General features: G+C 35.8%; 1 protein-coding gene across 3 annotated transcripts in view; it reads right to left on the bottom strand.

The window, feature by feature from the left end:
• ARHGAP42 (Rho GTPase activating protein 42) overlaps positions 1-20,325 on the bottom strand; it is a 138,177-nt gene that overhangs the window by 8,739 nt on the left and 109,113 nt on the right. For 2 of the 3 annotated variants that reach the window (XM_056484960.1, XM_056484942.1), the window contains 13 exons: positions 18,490-18,599; positions 17,654-17,732; positions 16,756-16,795; positions 15,610-15,672; positions 13,986-14,060; positions 13,216-13,300; positions 11,984-12,042; positions 11,089-11,194; positions 7,091-7,250; positions 6,397-6,541; positions 3,998-4,378; positions 2,789-2,945; positions 1,672-1,734 (listed from right to left, as the gene is read on the bottom strand). In XM_056484960.1, coding sequence (XP_056340935.1) covers positions 1,672-1,734; positions 2,789-2,945; positions 3,998-4,378; positions 6,397-6,541; positions 7,091-7,250; positions 11,089-11,194; positions 11,984-12,042; positions 13,216-13,300; positions 13,986-14,060; positions 15,610-15,672; positions 16,756-16,795; positions 17,654-17,732; positions 18,490-18,599 — 1,523 coding nt within the window. The remainder of the gene's footprint in view (positions 1-1,671; positions 1,735-2,788; positions 2,946-3,997; positions 4,379-6,396; positions 6,542-7,090; positions 7,251-11,088; positions 11,195-11,983; positions 12,043-13,215; positions 13,301-13,985; positions 14,061-15,609; positions 15,673-16,755; positions 16,796-17,653; positions 17,733-18,489; positions 18,600-20,325) is intronic. The other variant, XM_056484950.1, reaches the window with a different exon arrangement.

The following is a 20,325-nucleotide window of genomic DNA, read 5'->3' as shown; positions in this document are numbered from 1 at the left end:
CTTTCTACTGCATGATTAAGTTGTAATTACTATGATTTCTACATACTTTGGAGAAAAACAAAAGAAAAAAAATAAGGCTATTCTATGGTTTTAAATCAGCCTTCATGTTCATAAAATGCAGCTACATAATAGCTGGCTCTGAATTGCAAAATCATACTCAGACTTAAACAGCACTATAGGAACAGCTGAGCTACTTCTGATTTCTTCCTCTTTCTCATTTTCCATTTTTCTTGCTCCTGTTGCTCTTCTGCCTTCTTATGAAGGCTGAAGTAGAGGAGCTATTCAGCCTTTCAGTTTCTGGCTTTGTTATCTGCTCTCAACATCCATTACCAAACTGCTACTTTTTCCTTTGTCAGATTTTTGCTTCTTACATGCTTTTTATATACAGATATAGGTGGCACAGGCTCTGAAGGAACAACAGGGGAGAGCTTTAAAGAAGGAAGTAATACAAAATAAGAAAAGGAACAGTGTTGAAGATGAAATGATGCAGGACTGGTGAAGCAGTAATTGCTTTCAACATAGGGCACTGGCTTAAGAACATTCCAGACCCTTCACTTATACTTTTCTTCCTCAAAGTATTGCCCTGATCTTTTCACACCCCTTTTCCCCCCTGCCACCCTCCTCTTTGTTCATCTTACAGTTCATGTACTACACCAAACAAGAAGATTCTTGATTCCTGAAAGCTGCTTCTCTCACAAAATCAGTAGGCCTTTGGAGGAGAGCTTTTTCTTTCCCTACCCTGCTGGAGCTGCCAGAGAGGACAGCTACATTCCAAGGCCACACATTTCAGGATGTTGGCATCTTCCTTTACATCTGTGCTACTTTAGGCTACTCCTTCTGAATTCATGATCTTTTTTTCATTGCTCAACAGCTCTGGTGAGTTGTGGGTTTTTTCGGTGAGTGAAGCAGTGATCTGCTCTAAATCTGTCTCAAAAGATTTGAAAAGTTGGGACAGTAAGAAGAGAGACAGATGTTTTCCTACATCTATTTACTTATCTGCTTTGTCTGTAAATTGTAAGGGGAGTAGTAATGTACAGAAGATACTGCTACCTAGACAAACACTTACTAGAACATTCTAAATTCATTTAATATAAAAATGAATCAAATTCATGAAATAAATGCAAACAATTGTGAAGAAAATGTCAATACTTCCTGCTGCACACTCTCAAGAAGAAAGGCCAACAGTTTCTCCAGAAAGACACTGAGGCATGGAAGATGTGATGGTAAAGACAGAAATTCTGACCAAGTTTATCTTGAACTTTCTAAAGTAGATGTTATTCCAGACCTGCTGATATGAGTAAATTACCATAAACCTTTTGCTACTCTGCTGAAGCCATTTCATACACACAGCTGTATTGAGAAAGTACAGCACCCTCATCCTAATTTAAATACTACTAATTTTCTCTTGTATCTGTGTCCTTAAGCAGACAGCTGACCTGAGCCTCTCTCACTATTCCCCCAGGTGAGAGAATAACCAGACTGGCTGTTGTTGTCTATGAAATTTAGCTTTCTTTTGAAGAAAGCATGAGCTTAACAAACCAAAAAAAATTCATATGCCACATGATGCTGTTCAAAAGACACAGAACAAAGCTCCAACACTCCTCTTTCAATCTCTGAAGCCAGCAAAACAAAAAGTATTTTACAGAACATTAAACAGTTTGTAGCACTTACCGTCCTGAAGAAACTTGTTTAAGTGAACCAGCACTTTCAAACAACTGTGCTCTTGCAGCCACTCTGAAAATAAATGCAACACCTTGCTTTATAATACACACATTATAATCACTTCTAATCATCTCAAGACATGGACACACTTTAAATTTTTTTTAAATTATTCATTTACATCCCTATTCACCAGATTTTTTAAGGGCATAACCTAACTAGGGCCAAGGACTTTAACATGCTCCTGTGTTATGCTGAGTCACCAATGGAAATCTCAACATCTTGTGTCTAAAACTATATTCATGGATGGCCAATAGATATATTGGAAATGCTTTTACTGGAAGTCTATCACTATCATGTTGGAACTCTAAGCTATGCAGAATTCCCTGTTTAAGTAAGGCACAGGAATTTGTGAAATGACTACAGTGATCCCTTCCACATTACAAAGTGGAGAGGCTAAATGATATCCTGCAGGATTTGGAGAACTTAATGCTCTGCAGATCTGGAAATCACTTGTTCATGGGGACAGAAATATGCTGGCTTAAAGTCAGACCAGGAGAGATCTGATTTTTCAGTCTTCTGAAAGCACTGAGAAACATTATTAAAAATCTCAACAGGCTAAATCACAATCTCTATCACTGAGAACTATCTTCCTTTCAGCATTGAATAAATAAAACTAAACCAGAACCAAACCAAACCAAACCCCAACAGATAGACATCAACTGTTTATCATGCAGCAACTGAAGACACTTCAGAGCTGAATGCAAGTTTAGTTTTCTGAATCTGCTGATCTTTTTGAGCTAACATCATAGACAGTAAGTACCATTTTTGCTCCTTGAAACATTAAATTCTAGAAGAACCAGAGACAATAACACTAATTATTTTTCTAGGAAACATTTCTACCTTGTTTCCAGTCTAATAAAGTCAAGGGTAGTCTTTCAACTGACTTAAACAGACTTCGTGCCATCTCCTTTGTTTACAATTTTAACAAAACTAGATAAATAATTAAATAATATTAAAATCAAGTATTCATGCATGCTTTTTCAATTACTTATGTACATCACTGGAATCACTTTATAACAGGCAATACTGTAGCAACACAAATCTCCAAAGTGCCTTAATGACTTACACAGATCCTGGTCTTTGATAGCCATTACTTGATGCAGTATCTAATCTTAATCTCCTGCACATTTTTGGAGGCAAATCAGGGTTTGGTGGAGCCTTTAGTGTATCTTTGGTATCTGTTGAAGATAAGCTCTGTATAGATCCACTGCAGCTTTTGTTACCTAAAAAACCCACCAAATTATAGGGAACATTAAAGCTGATTTGAAGTTGTTTACAACATGTATAACTATGCAAAGCAAAGGTTGTGCTGTTGTTGTTGAGAGGTTTTTTTTTTCCTTTTTTTTAGGAATCAAAACAGGTAGAGAAACTACTTACTAAGAGTGAGAAGAAACAGCCTTTCAGACAAAAAGCCAGGAGAAAAGAATCAACAGAACGAATGAGGAAATGACACTAAAATTGAGAAGGCTGAAAAATTACATTGCAATTACATGGCTAGATAGTACATTCACTAAAAAGTGACAATAAAAGCATTTATAAAATATTATAATTTCACAGGGAAATGGTTCTCAGGAAGTCAGCTGATCAAAGCACAAAAGCTTCATGCAGTTTAAAAAAAAACCTTAGGAATAAATGATCATGATTTGCCTTAAACAATTGCCACTGAAACTTGATAAAGAAAATCATAGGTGTACAGACTCTATAGCACATAAAAGAAATAATTTTAATGAATATAAGTCGTGTCCACATGTGTCCTTTCAGGTGACTTATGAGTGGACTGATGCCTTGTTTCCACAGATGTTTTTCAAGATGAAAACTGCATCTGCTTCTCTCCTAATGCCAAAGACTAACCAGTGCTTAATAATGCTTTAAATGCTGTCATAATACAGATATCCCAAAATACAAGCACAATTACTAATACAAGCACTATTACTAATATTTAGAATAGAATAGAATAGAATAGAATAGAATAGAATAGAATAGAATAGAATAGAATAGAATAGAATAGAATAGTATCATAAATTATAGATAAATTGTAGGAGGATAGAGAGTGATCTCAATTTGAGAAACATATCTTTTAAGCTGTGTGAACTGTGTAGGTTATAAGCAATGGAAATATGTCAGAAGCAGTTTGAAAACTGAAAACAACATACCACAAAAATTTAAAACAAAAAAAAACCAAACAGGACTAATGAGTATCATTAGCTTTCAGATGCAGCTCCTGTTTTCTGATGCATAAGTTAACACTGATGTGATAAAAGGCCTTGGAAATTACCTTCAGCTGATGGAATTGACCTAAGGGAAGATGCTGAAGACCTTTTCAGCCCAGACAGACTGTAGGAACTCTTTTTGGTCAGGTCTGTTGGTGGAGAGGCATTTTCTGGTCCAGTGACAGAAGCTACACTTTGGCAGTCTGATTCCACATCTGTTTTGGTGGCATCCTCCTTTGATGAGGATTCTGGACTTGTTGTCCACAGGCCTGAACTTTTCTGGCCATTAGAAGAAGCGGGAGAGGCGATCCATGGAATCCCTCCTGATTTCTCCCTTGGCTGTGAGGGTGTGCACTTGGTGGTGCTGTTCTGCTCAGAGGAGTGAGAAGACAGAGATTCAATGCTGCCCATGGGAGTGCTGTCAGGGCTACTGCTGTACGAGTCACCTAGGGAGGAGGCAGGGAGAGAAAGTGAGAAAAACTATCTGTGTTTTCTAACCATGTGCATTTCTTTCATGCCACTTTGAGCTTTTGTACCTTATTTATTATCAGATCCATTAATCTGGGGTTTACTGCAGAAAGAATGCAACTCTTTTTTTTATTTACAACTTGAAGACTCATCTTGCCTGTTTACAGAGTATTAGACCCTTGAAAGTTGCAAGACTGGCTCATGCATTGTTTGTCAGATGCATTTTCTATAATTTTTTATTATTCCCTACTATATGAAACCTGTATCTCTTTTCTCACATCATACAGATTTCCTTTATTTCCTACAATATAGTTGTGTCTGTGCTTCATTTAAATGATGACTTAAAACCATCTAGTACTCTGCAAATGCTATTGCCAGAAGCCTTGGCTCTCTCTTACCTGTCTGCTGCCACACCTTATATTTGGTAAGAAGAGTACCTCTGCATCTACCTCAGTGTTTCAGGGCACAAGTGAGACACTAACTGAAACTTGTTTACACAAGTGCTGAGTTTCAGCAAAACACAAGTGGAGAGTTGTTGGATCAGATCAGTCAAACTGCCAACAAATGTAGCATCATAGAAGTCATACAATCATTTAGGTTGGAAAAGATCCCCAAGATTATAGAATCCAACCTTTGACTGAACACCACCATGTCACCTGAAGCATGGCACTACATGTCACATCATTTCTTGAATACTTTCAGGGATGGCAACTCCACCACTTCCCTGGTAAGTCTGTTTCAATGCTTGACAAGTCTTTCAGTGAAGAAATTCTTCCTGATATCCAATGTGGACTCCCCTGGCATAGCCTGAAGAATATTTTGCATACACTCTGCAAAATACTTGCACAGAAATATCCCTTTATATAGTGGTATTAATTTATTGCAGTTACACAGTGAAAAACACCTGAAATGTGCCCAGTTTGTCCTCTGGTGAGTGTAACTGACTGTTCCTTTGTAACTTCTTACTTGGGATCCCATGTCATTCACACTTGCAATCCATGTGCAGGGAGCTATTTTTACTTAGTATTTAAACTCTCCCTGGCAGGAAACAAGTAACATAGGCATGGGGAAAATGCAGCAGCTGTGTAAGAATATACTGAGGATAGATTTCTTAACATTACAGACTTCAGAATTACTACAGATCATCAAGAACAGATGCACTTTAATTGTGGATTAACTTACTGAACCAATCTCATATAAATCTTTTAGAGGAACCAAGGGACACAGAAATTCTTTAAGAAGTCTTTTGCAGTAGTGGAATTGTTAACGACAAGCTTTTATAGAGTTTCAATACTCCTCACTGGTACAGCCAGTAAGTAAAAAAGTGGTGACTCAAATGGATGAGAATGAAAGAAGTAAAAATTTTAATTACATCTATGTAACATTAAGCATTCTAAAGAAGCAATTAATTATAGAGATAACTCCCTGCTGTTAAACAGTAATCCATATGATAAGTATACTGCTTCTCCCAGGAAGATTAGAGGTTGTTTCTAATCCAGAAAATCTAACAAAGTTTCAGTGGTTTTGGCAGCTAAGGCAGTGGCTGATTTTGAAGCAATGACCCCAGTCATGCATGTGAAAAAAGCCAAGTGATGGTTTTGATCTCCTATCCTTGACTAAATTACATTTGTTATAGGAGGAGAGAAAAGACTGCATTTACTGTTTCCCAACCCCAACAATCATCTTGCAAGCAAATGAGATGGACATTATATAATGAACTCTTGAGTTTCAAAGTATATTGAATTTACATTAGAATATAAAATCTACTTTAAATGATGTTGAAAACTGTATGCAATGCAAGACTTGCCTATAACCAAACATCCTTCCTCATCTGAGAAGTGAGGATTGCAGTCAGTCAACAGTGCTGCTGTGACTCATAGAGCATAAAAAGCTGATGCTTATGATCATTGGAATACAGTATCTATAGGATATTATTCAGGCAAAGTTAAAAGATGACATCAAAAGCAAGATAACCAGTATGCAATGACAAACTCACTGTCAGGATCTGCTAGACATGGTGTGTATCTCCCTTTGGGTTTACGTGAACCTGTGGAGAGACAAATTGCTCTTGTTCTTCTTGAACTCGATCGGGACTGAGGCTGGGGAAGAGGAATATTGGGGTCTGGTGCAGTGTGAAATATCTGCATGATTAAAAAGAAGGGAGAAATGACATTAAACAATAGAGGTACTCTTACATTTGCATTATTAATCCATTTGTTTTCCTTCCCACTGTGCTTGAAATTAACACTATCCTGGTCTCATACATTACAGAAGAGTAAATAAAAGCTTTGCTTTGATCTCATTTTACAACCTGATGCACTCAGAGGAGAATCCGTGCATTCAGCCAGAGTAAACCTTCACACAGTGGTAGCAAGAAAGAGCAGGAACAGCCAGGAGTGAAGTTATGACCTTTATCTGTTTCTAGATTCAGGAAGCAATCTCCAGAAAGCAACTGAAGGTTCAGTTCAGAGCAAGCCTTCAAAGCATGGGAAATTATGTCTTGGATCTATACCTTGCACAGTCAGGAAAGACTGTAGGAATACAGATCCATAGCACGGAGTGGGAAGAAGCTATTATTTCTATTAATAACCTTCTACAAATTTTGGGCTCTTTATTCTTAAGGACTTAACCATGGCAATGAAAATGACATCTTAGCCCCATTTATAACAAAACAGGTAATTTATTTCTACCTTTTCATAATGCTCTATCAGAATTTCAACGACGATATTCTGAAACTTAATGTTCATCATAGCAGCCACGGTTTCTTCTTGTGCTCTCATCAGAGTTGGTCCAAAAATAACACCAAGGTTGGATACAGTCATTAGATTCTGTTGACTGTGCAATGATACCCTTTAAATGAACACAAACAGTATGTGATTTAATTTTACCAGGCAAAAATTTGATAAGATTACTACTTTTACAAGATCTCAAGTTCATGCCTCTGTTTAAAATACATTCTTACAACTTCCACTTACGCTAGAATCAAAATACAATGTAGTAAAACTACTTTATTTCCATTAAGGCTCTATGACATCTGACAGATAACATTAGATGATGATAATGACATCTGGCTTGAAAATATATTAACCTTCTACTTCTGTATATTCTGTTATCACATACTTTACCTTTTCTGATTTTTTTTTTCTTTTTAATGTAGAATTTAAAAGCTTATGTTTCCCAATAATTTAATAGATAGTTAAATCTCAATCAGTAATACTCAATGTCCCATTTTTCTCCTTACTACTAAGATTTGCCAAATTTGTCAAATAAAAAGTCATCATAGATCCTTTGAAACAACTGTCAGTGATTCCCCAGTCACAGCTGTCCTACCTCATGTCTGAGGAATATTATGCCAAGTAAGGATTTTAAAATCACCTTATTACCTAATTTTATTGAATCTGTTACCAAATGGAATTTAATAATGAGGCACTGGTTCACATTTTCCTCTTCCTTCTCACTGCATCTGCTACTATGGTCAAGCTGAGTATTTTTTAGCCATTTCTTACATAATTAAAATAACTCTTGCAAGTTTTAAAATTAAGAAATAGTAAAATCTATAAAACATTCCCCTCATATTTGGGACAGGAAGATTTTAGCACCCCATTTACATCAATAAGCAGGAGAAATACAGGAAATGGTTTTGTATAGGAGGCAGCACTATAATAAACTGCAGGAAAACAAATGCCCATCTTCTTACATATTTCCTATATTGCTTCAATAAGTTATCTCAAAACTTTCCAAAATGTTACCCTAGACAGACACACTGCCAGAGGTCATTATCTGGAAGCCATATCATGAAAATGACTCAATTGTTCAAGCACAATTTTAGCTTAATCTAACTTTCTCTGAAACCGATCTCATGTTTATCTTAGATGACTAAGGGTCTTTTGGGAAGTCCACTAGTATTTCAGTGAAACTGGAATGTGGAATAACTCAGATCTAGATATGCTATAAAAAACTTAGAAGAACCCCTCCCTTTGCATTGTTACTCTGCTGTGTGCTGCACAGTAACTGCAGAGGTCTGTTACACAAACATTATAATCTTATAGTGTAAGGTGTTTGTCTGATGTTTGGGTTTCCTTGGTTACAAATGTAGGGGCTTGGTTAATAAAGAAATGGTGAATTTAATAACATTGCAGCCAGACAGGGCTTTCTACAATGCCTTTCAAAGGTTCAATTTCTTGCAAAAGAGAAAGAACCTGGGATCTGTAAATGGATCATTTTGATTACCACTTTCCCCTGACCTACTCCTACTGGTGCTGAGCTACAGCACAGACACAAGCTGAGGTAATTATGCATTCCAGGTAGCTGTAGGGCATTCCAGGAGATGCCATTGCTTTCTCCTCAGAATCTCTTCATTTGATGTATCACCAGCAAATTTGTGATACTGCCAGACTGCACACTCCCAACACCTACCATAGAAAAGCACTGTGTTGTTAAATCACACCAAAGAATGATTCATTCTTTAGAGCAGAGATAATTTGACTAGGTAGGTTTAAAAACAAAAAAATGAGTTACCCATGTGAAAGTAATAGCAAACTTCCCATGTTTGCCTAGCTACTGACTATGTATCCATGCAGTATCATGTCTCTCCAGGGTGCTTTTCAGGATTTGCCCCTTTTGTCTGTTTGTTTCTCATATCATCTACATCCACATCATCTCATCCTATTTAAATTTGCACAGTAACACAAAAGTCAAGCTACGCAAAGATGTAAAGACTTTATGACTTAAACCAAGAAAAAATAACATTATCCTTATTTTATAACCTAGAGCTACAGTATTTTCACTTTGCTGCAAAAGCATTTATAAAGGAACTGAACAGCTTAAAGAAATATAGAGAAGAAAATCATGCACTTTGAAATTCGATTTTCAACAAAAGAATGATGAAAACAGGGGATTGGAATTCTTTTTTTCCCCCAAGTTTTCCCATTTTCATAAAATTAAGCACTTTACCTGCCATTTATTTGTTCCTTGAAAAATCTCCACACAATGGTAGGAAAAAGATGAGCGAGGAAGTTGGCTAATATGCTCTAAAGATTAATTTTAAATTCAGTTTCATTAGAATTTCTAGCATAAACAACAGCTGGCAAATTATATAGAAATTAGAAGGGGTGAATTGAATGTTGGAAAGAAAAGTACTGAAGGCATTCAGTGTAAAACTAAGATTACATCTATCTGAAACGAGAATCACAACAAAGATGAGAAAAGCAAGAGTTAAAGGGCACAATTAAGGAAGAGAATACTACAGGTATGCTTTTCTTTGGAATTGCATCTGAGATCACACTGAGAATAAAGAGGCCAGGAAAAGAAGTCAAGAAAGTAATGCTTGCCTAACAGTAATTGCACTGACAAGTCAGTTCCTATGCTTATATATCTCTCTAATTTTGAAGCTTCCAGACCAGCAACTTTTACAAAATTGTTAATCCTTCATTAATACTTTCACTTTTTTGAGGGTTCCAAGGAAGTAGGTATTGTATTTTTGGTTAATTACACAATTTTGTGAGTAAAGACACTTATGAAACTTTTTTCCATCTGGCTCTCTGTGTCAACCCAATTATAATGAGAAGCAAGGTCCACCTAACCAGGTTTTGAAATGAATGCATTTACAGCAGCTTGCTATAATGCTAGTTCTCCAGGGGCTAGTGACATAACGGGCTAAAAACATTTTTTTAGGGCTAAATGATTTCCTGTCAAAGAAATGTTCAGAGTTCTCATTTCTGTAACAGGAAGCAAAACTGCATTAGGCTCCACTGTAGACAGCTTACTGCAGCCTGCAGCTCAAGCTATGATCAAACAAGCAGAACATCTGGGACACAGTGAACTGAATGAAAACAACATGGACTATTCTCATGTCTTCTAAATGTCTAAGTCATGTGAGCTTTATCTAAACAACTGCTTTTTCACTATTCACATTCCCAGATGATTGATAAATGTAATATATAGCAGCCTAAATCAGAAAGAACAATACATATTCAAAAGTATTGAGCAAATACCAGCAAAATCTAACCAAAGATGTACAGAAACTTAAGAGAATAAAAACTTCTCTTTTTTTAATCTCACAGAACATGCCAGGTATAATTCTGTGAAAATGTCACCAATTTAAAGAAATGCAAAATAGTTTCCATCTGACAATTAAAAATTGAGGGAATGTTATGGGAAAGTCAAAAGTTGGACACCTATGTAGCTATCAAAAATATTAATGGAAATACTTCAAATTAGTGCTTTCAAGTGATACTACACTTCAGATTTGTAGGAGAGGAAAATAAGATCAAACTTGAACAGGAATTATCATATCATTTATCTCATTCCATCTCATTTCTGAAACACTCCAGGACTTTGAGACAGATTCAAACCTGTGTTTTCCATCAACCTTGGCATAGTGTTAGATGTTTCTTAAACTTAATTGGTTACAAGTCCTGCAGTAAGTAAGAACATGAATGAAAACATCCACTAGGTTTATTTTATAAACATAGTTAGCCATCTTGGTGACACTTTATGATGTTTTTATTCTGTTTCTACAGAGAGTATAAGTCCAGTTAAGTTGAGAACTGCATTTTAGATGTTTCAAATGTAATTTCAAGTCTCAATGTTTCAACATAGAGAACTGATTAAGCAACACTGACAAATTTAAAGCAGAAATGATAACATCTTACAATAACACCAAAGAGAAAATTAAAAAAATAATTACTTGACCAAGTGCTTAATAAGGATGTCCAGCATCTCTCTGTTCTTCTCTGGTAATTTATGCACAAGCGCATGCACTGCCTCAACTCTGTAGTTCTGATCATCTGACTCTATTAAATAGAAAACAAATTGTTGATAAATCAGAACATGTACTAAGAAGTGACTACAAATGGCATCAGTGCCTGTATGCTAACACAAACATGCATTAAGAGGAGCCAAACAAAATTAGCTTTCAAATGGTGAGGAAAATTTGATTATATTTATTACACTGTGAAATCTGTATTTCAAGTAAATTGCCTAAAGCAATTACTACCAATACTGGAACCAACAAATTAATGGCATTATTGACTTGATGTTCCACTTCAGTGAAGTCTAAGATTTAATCTAAGAAATATAGATTAAAATAGCTAAACTTATTTTGTGTCTTTTATTCTTATAAAGACAAGAGAAAATGGAGAAATATCTTCTATAATTCTAAACTGAAGTCATTAGAAAAATGATCTCTTCTATCTTTGTATCCAATTACTCCATTTGTTAAAGGGACTTCACTTTTTGCCCTTTCTGATTTCTCAAGGCAAGCTAGGAACATAAAGATCCCTGGATGAGAGGGATGAATCTTACAAAATAATTATCAGCCTATATAAAACAAATAAACAAACAAACAAACAAACATCTAAATGAGGGTTCAAAACTTCATGCAGAAGGCAGCCACACAGAACCACTTAAAAGATCAGAACAAACCACTGAACAGCTTCATCTAGTGTGACTTCTCTGTTTTGAGGGCTGGACCACTGCATATCAGAGCAAGGAGAAAAGTAAAGATAGTGACTGAGGAGATTAGAGGTTAGAAACAATATTACTTTCATGAAAGCATATTTATCATTTTGCTTTTTACTTACTAACAGCAACAATGAAATCTTTGTGTAGCTTGAAAGTCATCAGTGGTTCTGAAAGACACCTGGTTGTAAAAGAAACAAATTTTAAATTTAAAACAGATTCAAAATCCAAGTTTTATGAGTGTGATTATGATAGCCCTCAACATCTGCACTACAATCTACTGGTCCTGTGAAATCCAATTCAGTGATGACTGATTACAGGTAGTACACACTCAGTCATGTACACTGTCTGAAAATCAATTTGAGTGAAATCTGGTGTCACCATGTAAGTTAATAAGGAAAATGTTACTTCAGCACAGAGCTTCAGTGTTTCCTGTCTTCCATATTATAGGACAGGAATAAATACAGCTGCAGACACAGTACAGTGGGCTGCAGAAGCAACCTTTTGCCCAAGAAATGCAAAAACATGATGAAATTTGGGACCGAAATTCTGATCTAAGGGATCTTGAATCATCCCCTGAAAAGCAGACTGAGAGTTGCCTTACAGACACAAACACACAGCTACTGCTTGCTCCCTCATGTCCTAATTTCACAAACATAGTAGCTTCAATGACTTATGCTTCTGAAGATATATTACAAATTTCCTTCAACCAAAGCCGGTCTTTTCATTCTGCTATAAATCACAAGCATGTTTTCCAAGTTAATGTGGATTTCTGATGCTGCCCTTTGTCAGGTGACTTGTTTAGGAAATCTAGATTTGTAGAAGGCATAGAACACCCACCATCTGCGTTGGATACTTTTAATTATGTCTCTATTGAACATTATATATTGAGATCCAAAAGAGTTATCACAGAAGTACCATAATTTCTGAGTATTCTGTATCTTATCAGCAAAAATGACAGAAGGGATATTTTATTTGTGAAGATAATAAAAGCATAAGATAAAAACCTATGCTTTCACTGGGATTTTCATTCAACCATAATGTAATGAAATTTTATGGTACACAGCTTAAGGGATTCACAAAGAGAAGACTGAGCACAACATGCTTTGTGATTATCATAAAAAAATTAAATAAAACCATGCAGTTAATTGAATTTAGGGCTGTGTAAGGGAGGATTATCTTAAAAAGATTGAAGGTGTGTATTATTATACATAATCACATAAATATTAAGCAGGATAATAAAATACTAATTTATTGCCATAGCAATAGATATAAGAAATGTTATATGATATTAACAAGCCAAAGATTAATGGGCCAGAAAAGGAATACTGGAACTGTGCGGGATCATACTTACCTGAGGTAGTTTTTTAGTCCACTTGTTATTGTTTTATTGTCCCAAATTTCCATATCAATATCCATATCAGGAGGGGATTTAGGGGCTGGTAGAAATTTGAAACAGGATTTTGTTACAGTTTGAGTAACACATTAAACAGAAAAATAGCAAAACAGAATCTACTAGATCAGCCATTTAGCTCAACTAATTATTTATTAGCTAGACTAATCACCAACCTGATCAATTTAAATATTGTCATCTTTGCCAAATTATTAATACAAAATAAATTCAGTGCTCATAGTTAGTAACCATAAACAGTAACTTTATGCACTGTATCAAAGTGTTAAGTAAACCCAAGTCCACAGAGAATTACTAATTCATTTGTCTTAGACATGCAAACACAAGCATCAGAGAGATCAATTAGCAAGAAAAGTCAAAGACAGGACCAAGTGTCTATTAAGGTGAGCCATAATCTGTCATGGAACTAAGTTTTGGAGAACTTGTGGAACAAGCCAAATATATATATCAATAAACAGAACTTTAAAGCTAGAAGAAGAAAAGCATTTTTATTAGTAATCTGCTCATGTGTAACATGCAGAAGTGAATTCTAATGCACACAATAAACTATAGATGAATCATTCATTTTAAGAGCACAAACTCAATTTAATGGCAGTAAGTGCGTATACAAAATTGTGAATATTATGACACACTCTTCTGAGCACTGCAGTTAAGGCAAAAGGGACCACAGCACACACACTGCACACTGACAAAAGTTCACTTCAGATACTTACAAAATATGGTATTCATCAGCTTTTGCACCTTGGAATTTACACCACCTATTCTGTACAGCCCCAGGATTGTAATACCTAAATTGGGAAAACAAGTAAATAAAAATAATTAAAATAATGAAAATATGGTTATTTCAATATATGCTGATGCATTCTTGTATGTTTTCAAAACATCTAGATATACTTATGGAAAACTGTACCATTACATTCTTAAGTACTGCTTTACCCTACTTCAATCTCTTGTGGGATATTAGCAAATCCATTCCACTGAGTCCACATCATACTATACCCTAAGCATAATTTTACATTAACAGAACCCTTCTGCATAGAAATGACTCATATTAGCAAACAACAAGGTGATGGCTAAGAAAAGTAAAAATAAAGACCCAAAAGCAGTCTTAAAACATATTACACATCAGCAAGTTTATATTGCCTAGATGTTAGTGGAATTACTAGGCATCTATGTTTGCTTAGACCATCATCTCTTTCAAATGAGATGTGACTGACAATTCTATGGAAAAAAAAGATATACTGTATACTGCAGTAACACAACTATTGAGAATTAATGTTGTCAGTTAAAATTTCCAGGCCTTTTTAATAGCACAGATAAACAAATAATGTTTAAAGAGTGACATTCAGAATACAGTATTTGATTAATTCAGTCATAGCTATTTTATTATTTTTAACTGCCTTTTAAAATCAGCAGGGTTTAAATGTCTTCCATTCTCCCCACTTCAAACCTTAACATTTAAAAATTGTCTGCTTTTCCTTTGAAAACAACATTCCTAAATCTGATCTCACTAAGATAACCTAGGTATTTTGTTTTGAAACCCTCTTTTACCCTCTCTGCCCCAGAAAATAATGCAAGCTCTGAGTCAGCAGTGACTCAACAAATGATAACATTGCCAGTTGAGAAGCTGAATTCAAGTTGAGCTCGAAGTTGCACAGAGAGACCACATTTGGATTAGAAGAGATCTGCACACTGAGAGCTCATGAAAATTCTCTCTCATTTTATAGGAGATGATACAGCCATAACTCTCCATTTAAAACTTACTCTGAGTTGTTAGATACCACCTCATCAGCAGAGTGATTAGTACTATTTTTACATTCCCACTAACAAAAATGAGTGTGGCTAAACATTAAATGCTGCTAAACATTAAAAAAAACCCCAAAAATGTAGAACATTAGTGAATAACATGATAGCAGTAATACTCTGCAAAAAATCAGATGTAACAGCAGAGAATGTTGATGTCACTTTTGGGTATTCAGATTTCACACCTGAAACCAGGTTGGGAGCTGAGACTTCCTATAGCTGTATCACAAGAAAAGTCAATTCAGTGCACACAAATGAAAGAAAAAGAGGGGTGCAATTGTATATTAAGCAGTGTGATCAACAATAAATTACAGAAAAAGTTTAAAATTCCCACTTAAATGATATGTTAAGAATTATTGTTGGAACTGAAGACAAGAATTAGGAGTGTAAAGCACTCAGATAAAATATGAGAAGTCCAAGCCAAATAATGGACACACTTCAAAGCACAGATGTAAAACATGTAGAATTAAAAAAGTTGGATTTCAGAAAAAAAGTCACCACAATCTAATACCTTATTTGTGGTTTAATACACACCTCTTGTTTCTACAGCATGAATACATTTCCTCACAAAGTTGAAACCTGCTTCATTTAAGAACACTATAAAAAAAAAAGGGTAATTACTTTCCAACCTCAATATACAAGATCTTCTGTTTAGCTACATTCACACACTAGTCAAGGAGGGCTAATACATGGTTATCTATAACATTATAATACTTGTTCTATGATAGGGTCTTTGTAGATACATCCATAGCATTCACAACCCAACTTTGCAGTCATTCTGTACCACTAGAAACTTGTCCTTCTCAGGAGTCAGAAGCCTCTCTAAACTGTATCTAAAGATACAGTTGAAAGCTGCTGAGCAAAATGCTTTTAAGAGTCAGAGAACTACATTATGACCAGAATATAATAATTTCTTTTAATACAACAATACTTTTTGTTCTTTGCATATGCATATAAACACTCATAAAATGGTAATGTAGCAGAACAATCCTTGTTACTGAGTTTAATTAGCCATCTTATTTCAAGTGAAGATATTTCTCATTAATGTTGCATCTTCAATACCCACTGCTCTAACTACCTAAATAAAGATCTTAAATCAGCATATCTGTAACCATTAAAATAAACACCATCATACAAAAGAAGAGATAGAAGCTTAAATTTCAGAGTCTCAAATATACCTCCAATGAAGATGTATGTCCAAATTTTACAAATCTCTTTCTCTGAGATATATTATTTAAATTATTTTTACATATTTTTGTTAATATAATATGATTATAACCAGCAGTGCTGTGGCAGCAGGAGCAGGGCAGTGACTGTCCCCCTGCACTGGGCACTGCTGAGGCCACAGCTCCAATCCTGTGCTCAGTTCTGGGCCCCTCACTGCAAGAAAGACATTGAGGGGCTGGAGCGTGTCCAGAGAAGGGACACGGAGCTGGGGAAGGCTCTGGAGCACAAGTGCTGTGGTGAGGGTGAGGGTCAGCCTCTTCTCATAAGTAATAAGCAAAAGGACAAGAGGAAATTGCCTCAAGTTGTGCCAGGGAATGTTTAGATATCCAACGAAGTTATTTCACAGCAATAGAAATAAAATATAAAATAATCTCTTTCTCCCACACTTATATCGAGAAACTGTAACATGACAGAAATCCAGCAAGATATGGCAACTCAACATAAAGAGCTTACTTTCTTCCTTCTTGCTAATAATGGCTGGCAGCGTGTAGATCTGTAAAAAAGAAAAAAAAAAAAAAAAAAAAAAACAAGAACAAAACAACAATGTAATAGGACAATTAGGACAATGTTTGTGCTTTAAATCCTTTATTTACAAGTTTGTGAGTAGCTGCAACATGCTATGTACTAGATTGCTACTAAGGAAATCCCAGCCTTCCCTTTCATATCTCTTGACATTTACTGCTCCAGAACACAGATGGGTTAACAGCTCTGTGCTACCATAATGCAACTAATGCATTAGAAAACAGATTTACTCAGTCCAAATGGGTTAAATTTCAAAACAGGCGGTTCTGGCAAACAAGAAGCATGTAAAAGCACTCACTGAGTTCATAAAACTGATCAACCATTCTTTTCCTATCAGCTACAGGTCTGACATCATTCAGTGACTACTTTAAGAGCATGCAAATAGTGGGAAGAAAACTCAGACAAGCCTGTCTCTCAGTAGCCTTCAATATGTGTTTCTGCTCTCTGCAATACCTTCTGAGAAGGTACTAATTGTTTACTCCATGAAACTGCCTAAAAGATGGTTGTTCTCTACCATTGTAATAAAAACCACTTTACATATGTTATCTGAACTGTGAATCTTATTAAATCATATGCTATTATATTACTTAAAGTATTATTACTTTAAATATCCTAACATAAAATAATGATATACATAAGTGTAGGCTTAAATTAATAGATCTACTTTACGACTTTGTAATTATCTTCACTATGTACTTGCATTAGTGTCTCACAAAGAAAAGAATTCTATTTTTTGGTATTGCAAGAAAGTATCTGAAACATATACTAGCTTCTTTCTGTAATATGTGATCCAGAAAACTGTAAAATGAAAATTAAAAAATATCCTTACTGGCTCCTTTCCATCCATAGCTTCAAGCCAAAGTTTTCGGTTGGATTCTGAAAAAGCTTGTAGTGTGATGATTCCAGGTCTGTCAAAAACACACACATTCACTGTATCAGTATCCAAAGTCAGAATCCACATGCATAGTGATGTGAATATATAAAAGACAGACAGAAGGTAGAGAAAGTTGACAGCTTCTGATATAACAGAATAATATTGAGCTAAGTGTAAAACACATCTGTTTTTTAAGTTTTCTAGCATTCATAAAACATTTTTCAAGAGAACACCTACAAAAGTCAGTCTATTTATCATATTTTAACACAAAAATTAATTCAATATTTCTCTTTATTCCCAAGATTGGGAAAAAATACTTCTACAAAGTACTGCATACCTGTGTCTTAAAAACAGAAAATCTATTCTTATGTATCTAATATAATTAAAATATCCAGGAGTAAGTGGAAAAAACCTGTGGATGTAATTTTCAAGAAAAAAAAGCACTACATTTCTGAAAGTAATAGAGATTTGTACAGAATATTCTTATTACCAATTATTTCTAAAATATTTATAAAAATATTTATGATCTATTTCTAAAAGAGGATAGTCAGTTTTGCTACAAGCTCCAGAGGAATCCATACTGTATCTGCATGCCAACTTCATGTAGTAAAGACAGCACATATGCTGTGCAGTGAATTTAATTAGAAAACCAGGTTTGAACAAAGAAGTACTAAGTCTTGAAAGCCTAGTTTGTATACAAATATATTGGTAAACATGTGTTCTTATTACAGAAGTAATTATTATCTATTGGTTGCAATTATTTTCAAATTGTTAGCACAATGGACACAAACCTCTCAAATACTTCAATATCGAAACAGAAACGTTTGTCAATTGAATCTGTCTTTCTCCTGATGCAAGATTTTAGCTTGAACATTTCTGGTGAGCTTGTGACAAGGCCATTCTACAAAATAACAAAATGGAATTAGCACAGGCAGTACACTTATGCAGCTTGGCTTCATCTTAAATTTAATAGCACGAACAGTCCAAAGAACATGTCTTAACATAGGGATTAAAATTATTTAGGAATACATACAATATTTTTATGTATATAATACTACCTTTAATAACTTTGCCATATATTTGTTAACCATTATTTTTCAGAAAATTCCCTAAATTCAAATCTTATAAACACCTGTGTATATAACTTGATTAAATGGATGTTAGGATGAAAATCATGTAATTCTACCAACTCTCACATGCAGATAAAAAGTTTTCTGAAGAATAAAGCTGACTAACTACCAATTCTGGCCACCATGATCATGAGACCTTGTTATGTTGGCAATGCTGACACAACTGGGGATTCTGAGGAACGTGAGGAAGCAAATGTCATTCCTGTCTTCAAAAATGGCAAGGAAGGAGAAGGATATGGAATCACAGAACCATTCAGATTGGAAAAGGTCACAACTAAAGCATCCACATACCTTTTAAATACTTCCAGGGTTGGTGACTCAACAACTTCCCTGGCAGACTGTTCCAATGCTTGACAACCCTTTTGGTGCAGAAATTTTCTGTAATACCTCCCTCCCCTGATGCAACTTGAGGCCTCACATCTCATGGAGAACTATAGACCAGTCTGCACCAATTTTATCTCTGGGAAGGTGATGAGGTGAATACCCATGGAAAGCATTTCCAAATATTTTAAGGGCAGAAAGGTGACTGGAAGCAGTGAGCATGAATTTAATAAAGAAGAAATCACACAGGATCAACCTGATAGCCCTCTGTAATGTGTTGGATGGCTCAGTGTATGATGGAAGAACAATGAATATTGTTTATCTCAACTTTAGCCACACTTTCAACTATCCTACTACATCCTGATATACAAGTACAGGTGAAATATGGGGGAGGTGGTGAGGTGGACTGAACACTGCCTGAACTGCTGGGCTCACAACAGAAGTCCAGCTGTAGTCAGGCACTAGTGGTATGTCCCTGGGGTCAATACTGTTCAGCATGAACAGCAGTAAGCCCAAGCACCAGGACAGGATGAAGCTGACAGGATGGAGAGCAGCTTGGCAGAAAAGGAATTTCAGGTTCTGGTGGGCAACAAAAATAACCATGTGCCAGCAAAGTGAAGCTAGCCAGAAAGCTACCAGCTTCCTGGGATGCATTAGGCAGGGTACTGCCTGCAAGTGGAGGAAAGAGATCCTCACCCTCCATTCAGCACTGGTGAGGGACACCTCAAATGCTGTGCCCAGTGCTGGGCTCCCTGGTACAAGAGAGGCAGTGATGTGCTAGAACAAATCCAGCTAAAGACTACCTAGGTGATTAAGGACTTGGAGATCAACTACCTGAAAGGAGGCTTCAGTGGGGTGAGGGTCAGTCTCTTCTGCCATGTCTTAAGTGAAAGAACATGAGGGAGAAGCCTTAATTGCAACAGGAGAGGTTCAGATTAGATATTAAAAATAAAACTTTCACTGGAAGAGTGGCTAGGCATTGAAATAAGTTAACCAGGCAGAGTTGCCATCTCTGAAAGTACACAAGAAGAGCCTGGATGTGGCACTTGGGGATATGGTTTAGAGGTGATTATGGTGGGGCTACATTGATGGTTGGACTAGATGACCTTCAAGGTCTCCTCCAACCTTGATGATCCTGTGATCTGTCATATGAGGAGAAGCTGAGAGAGCTGTGAC

Source organism: Oenanthe melanoleuca, chromosome 1 (genome assembly GCF_029582105.1).
Source record: "Oenanthe melanoleuca isolate GR-GAL-2019-014 chromosome 1, OMel1.0, whole genome shotgun sequence".
NCBI classification, from domain to species: Eukaryota; Metazoa; Chordata; class Aves; order Passeriformes; family Muscicapidae; genus Oenanthe; species Oenanthe melanoleuca.
The sequence above is the reverse complement of the archived record's forward strand: the minus strand, read 5'-3'. Positions and strand labels throughout refer to the sequence as shown.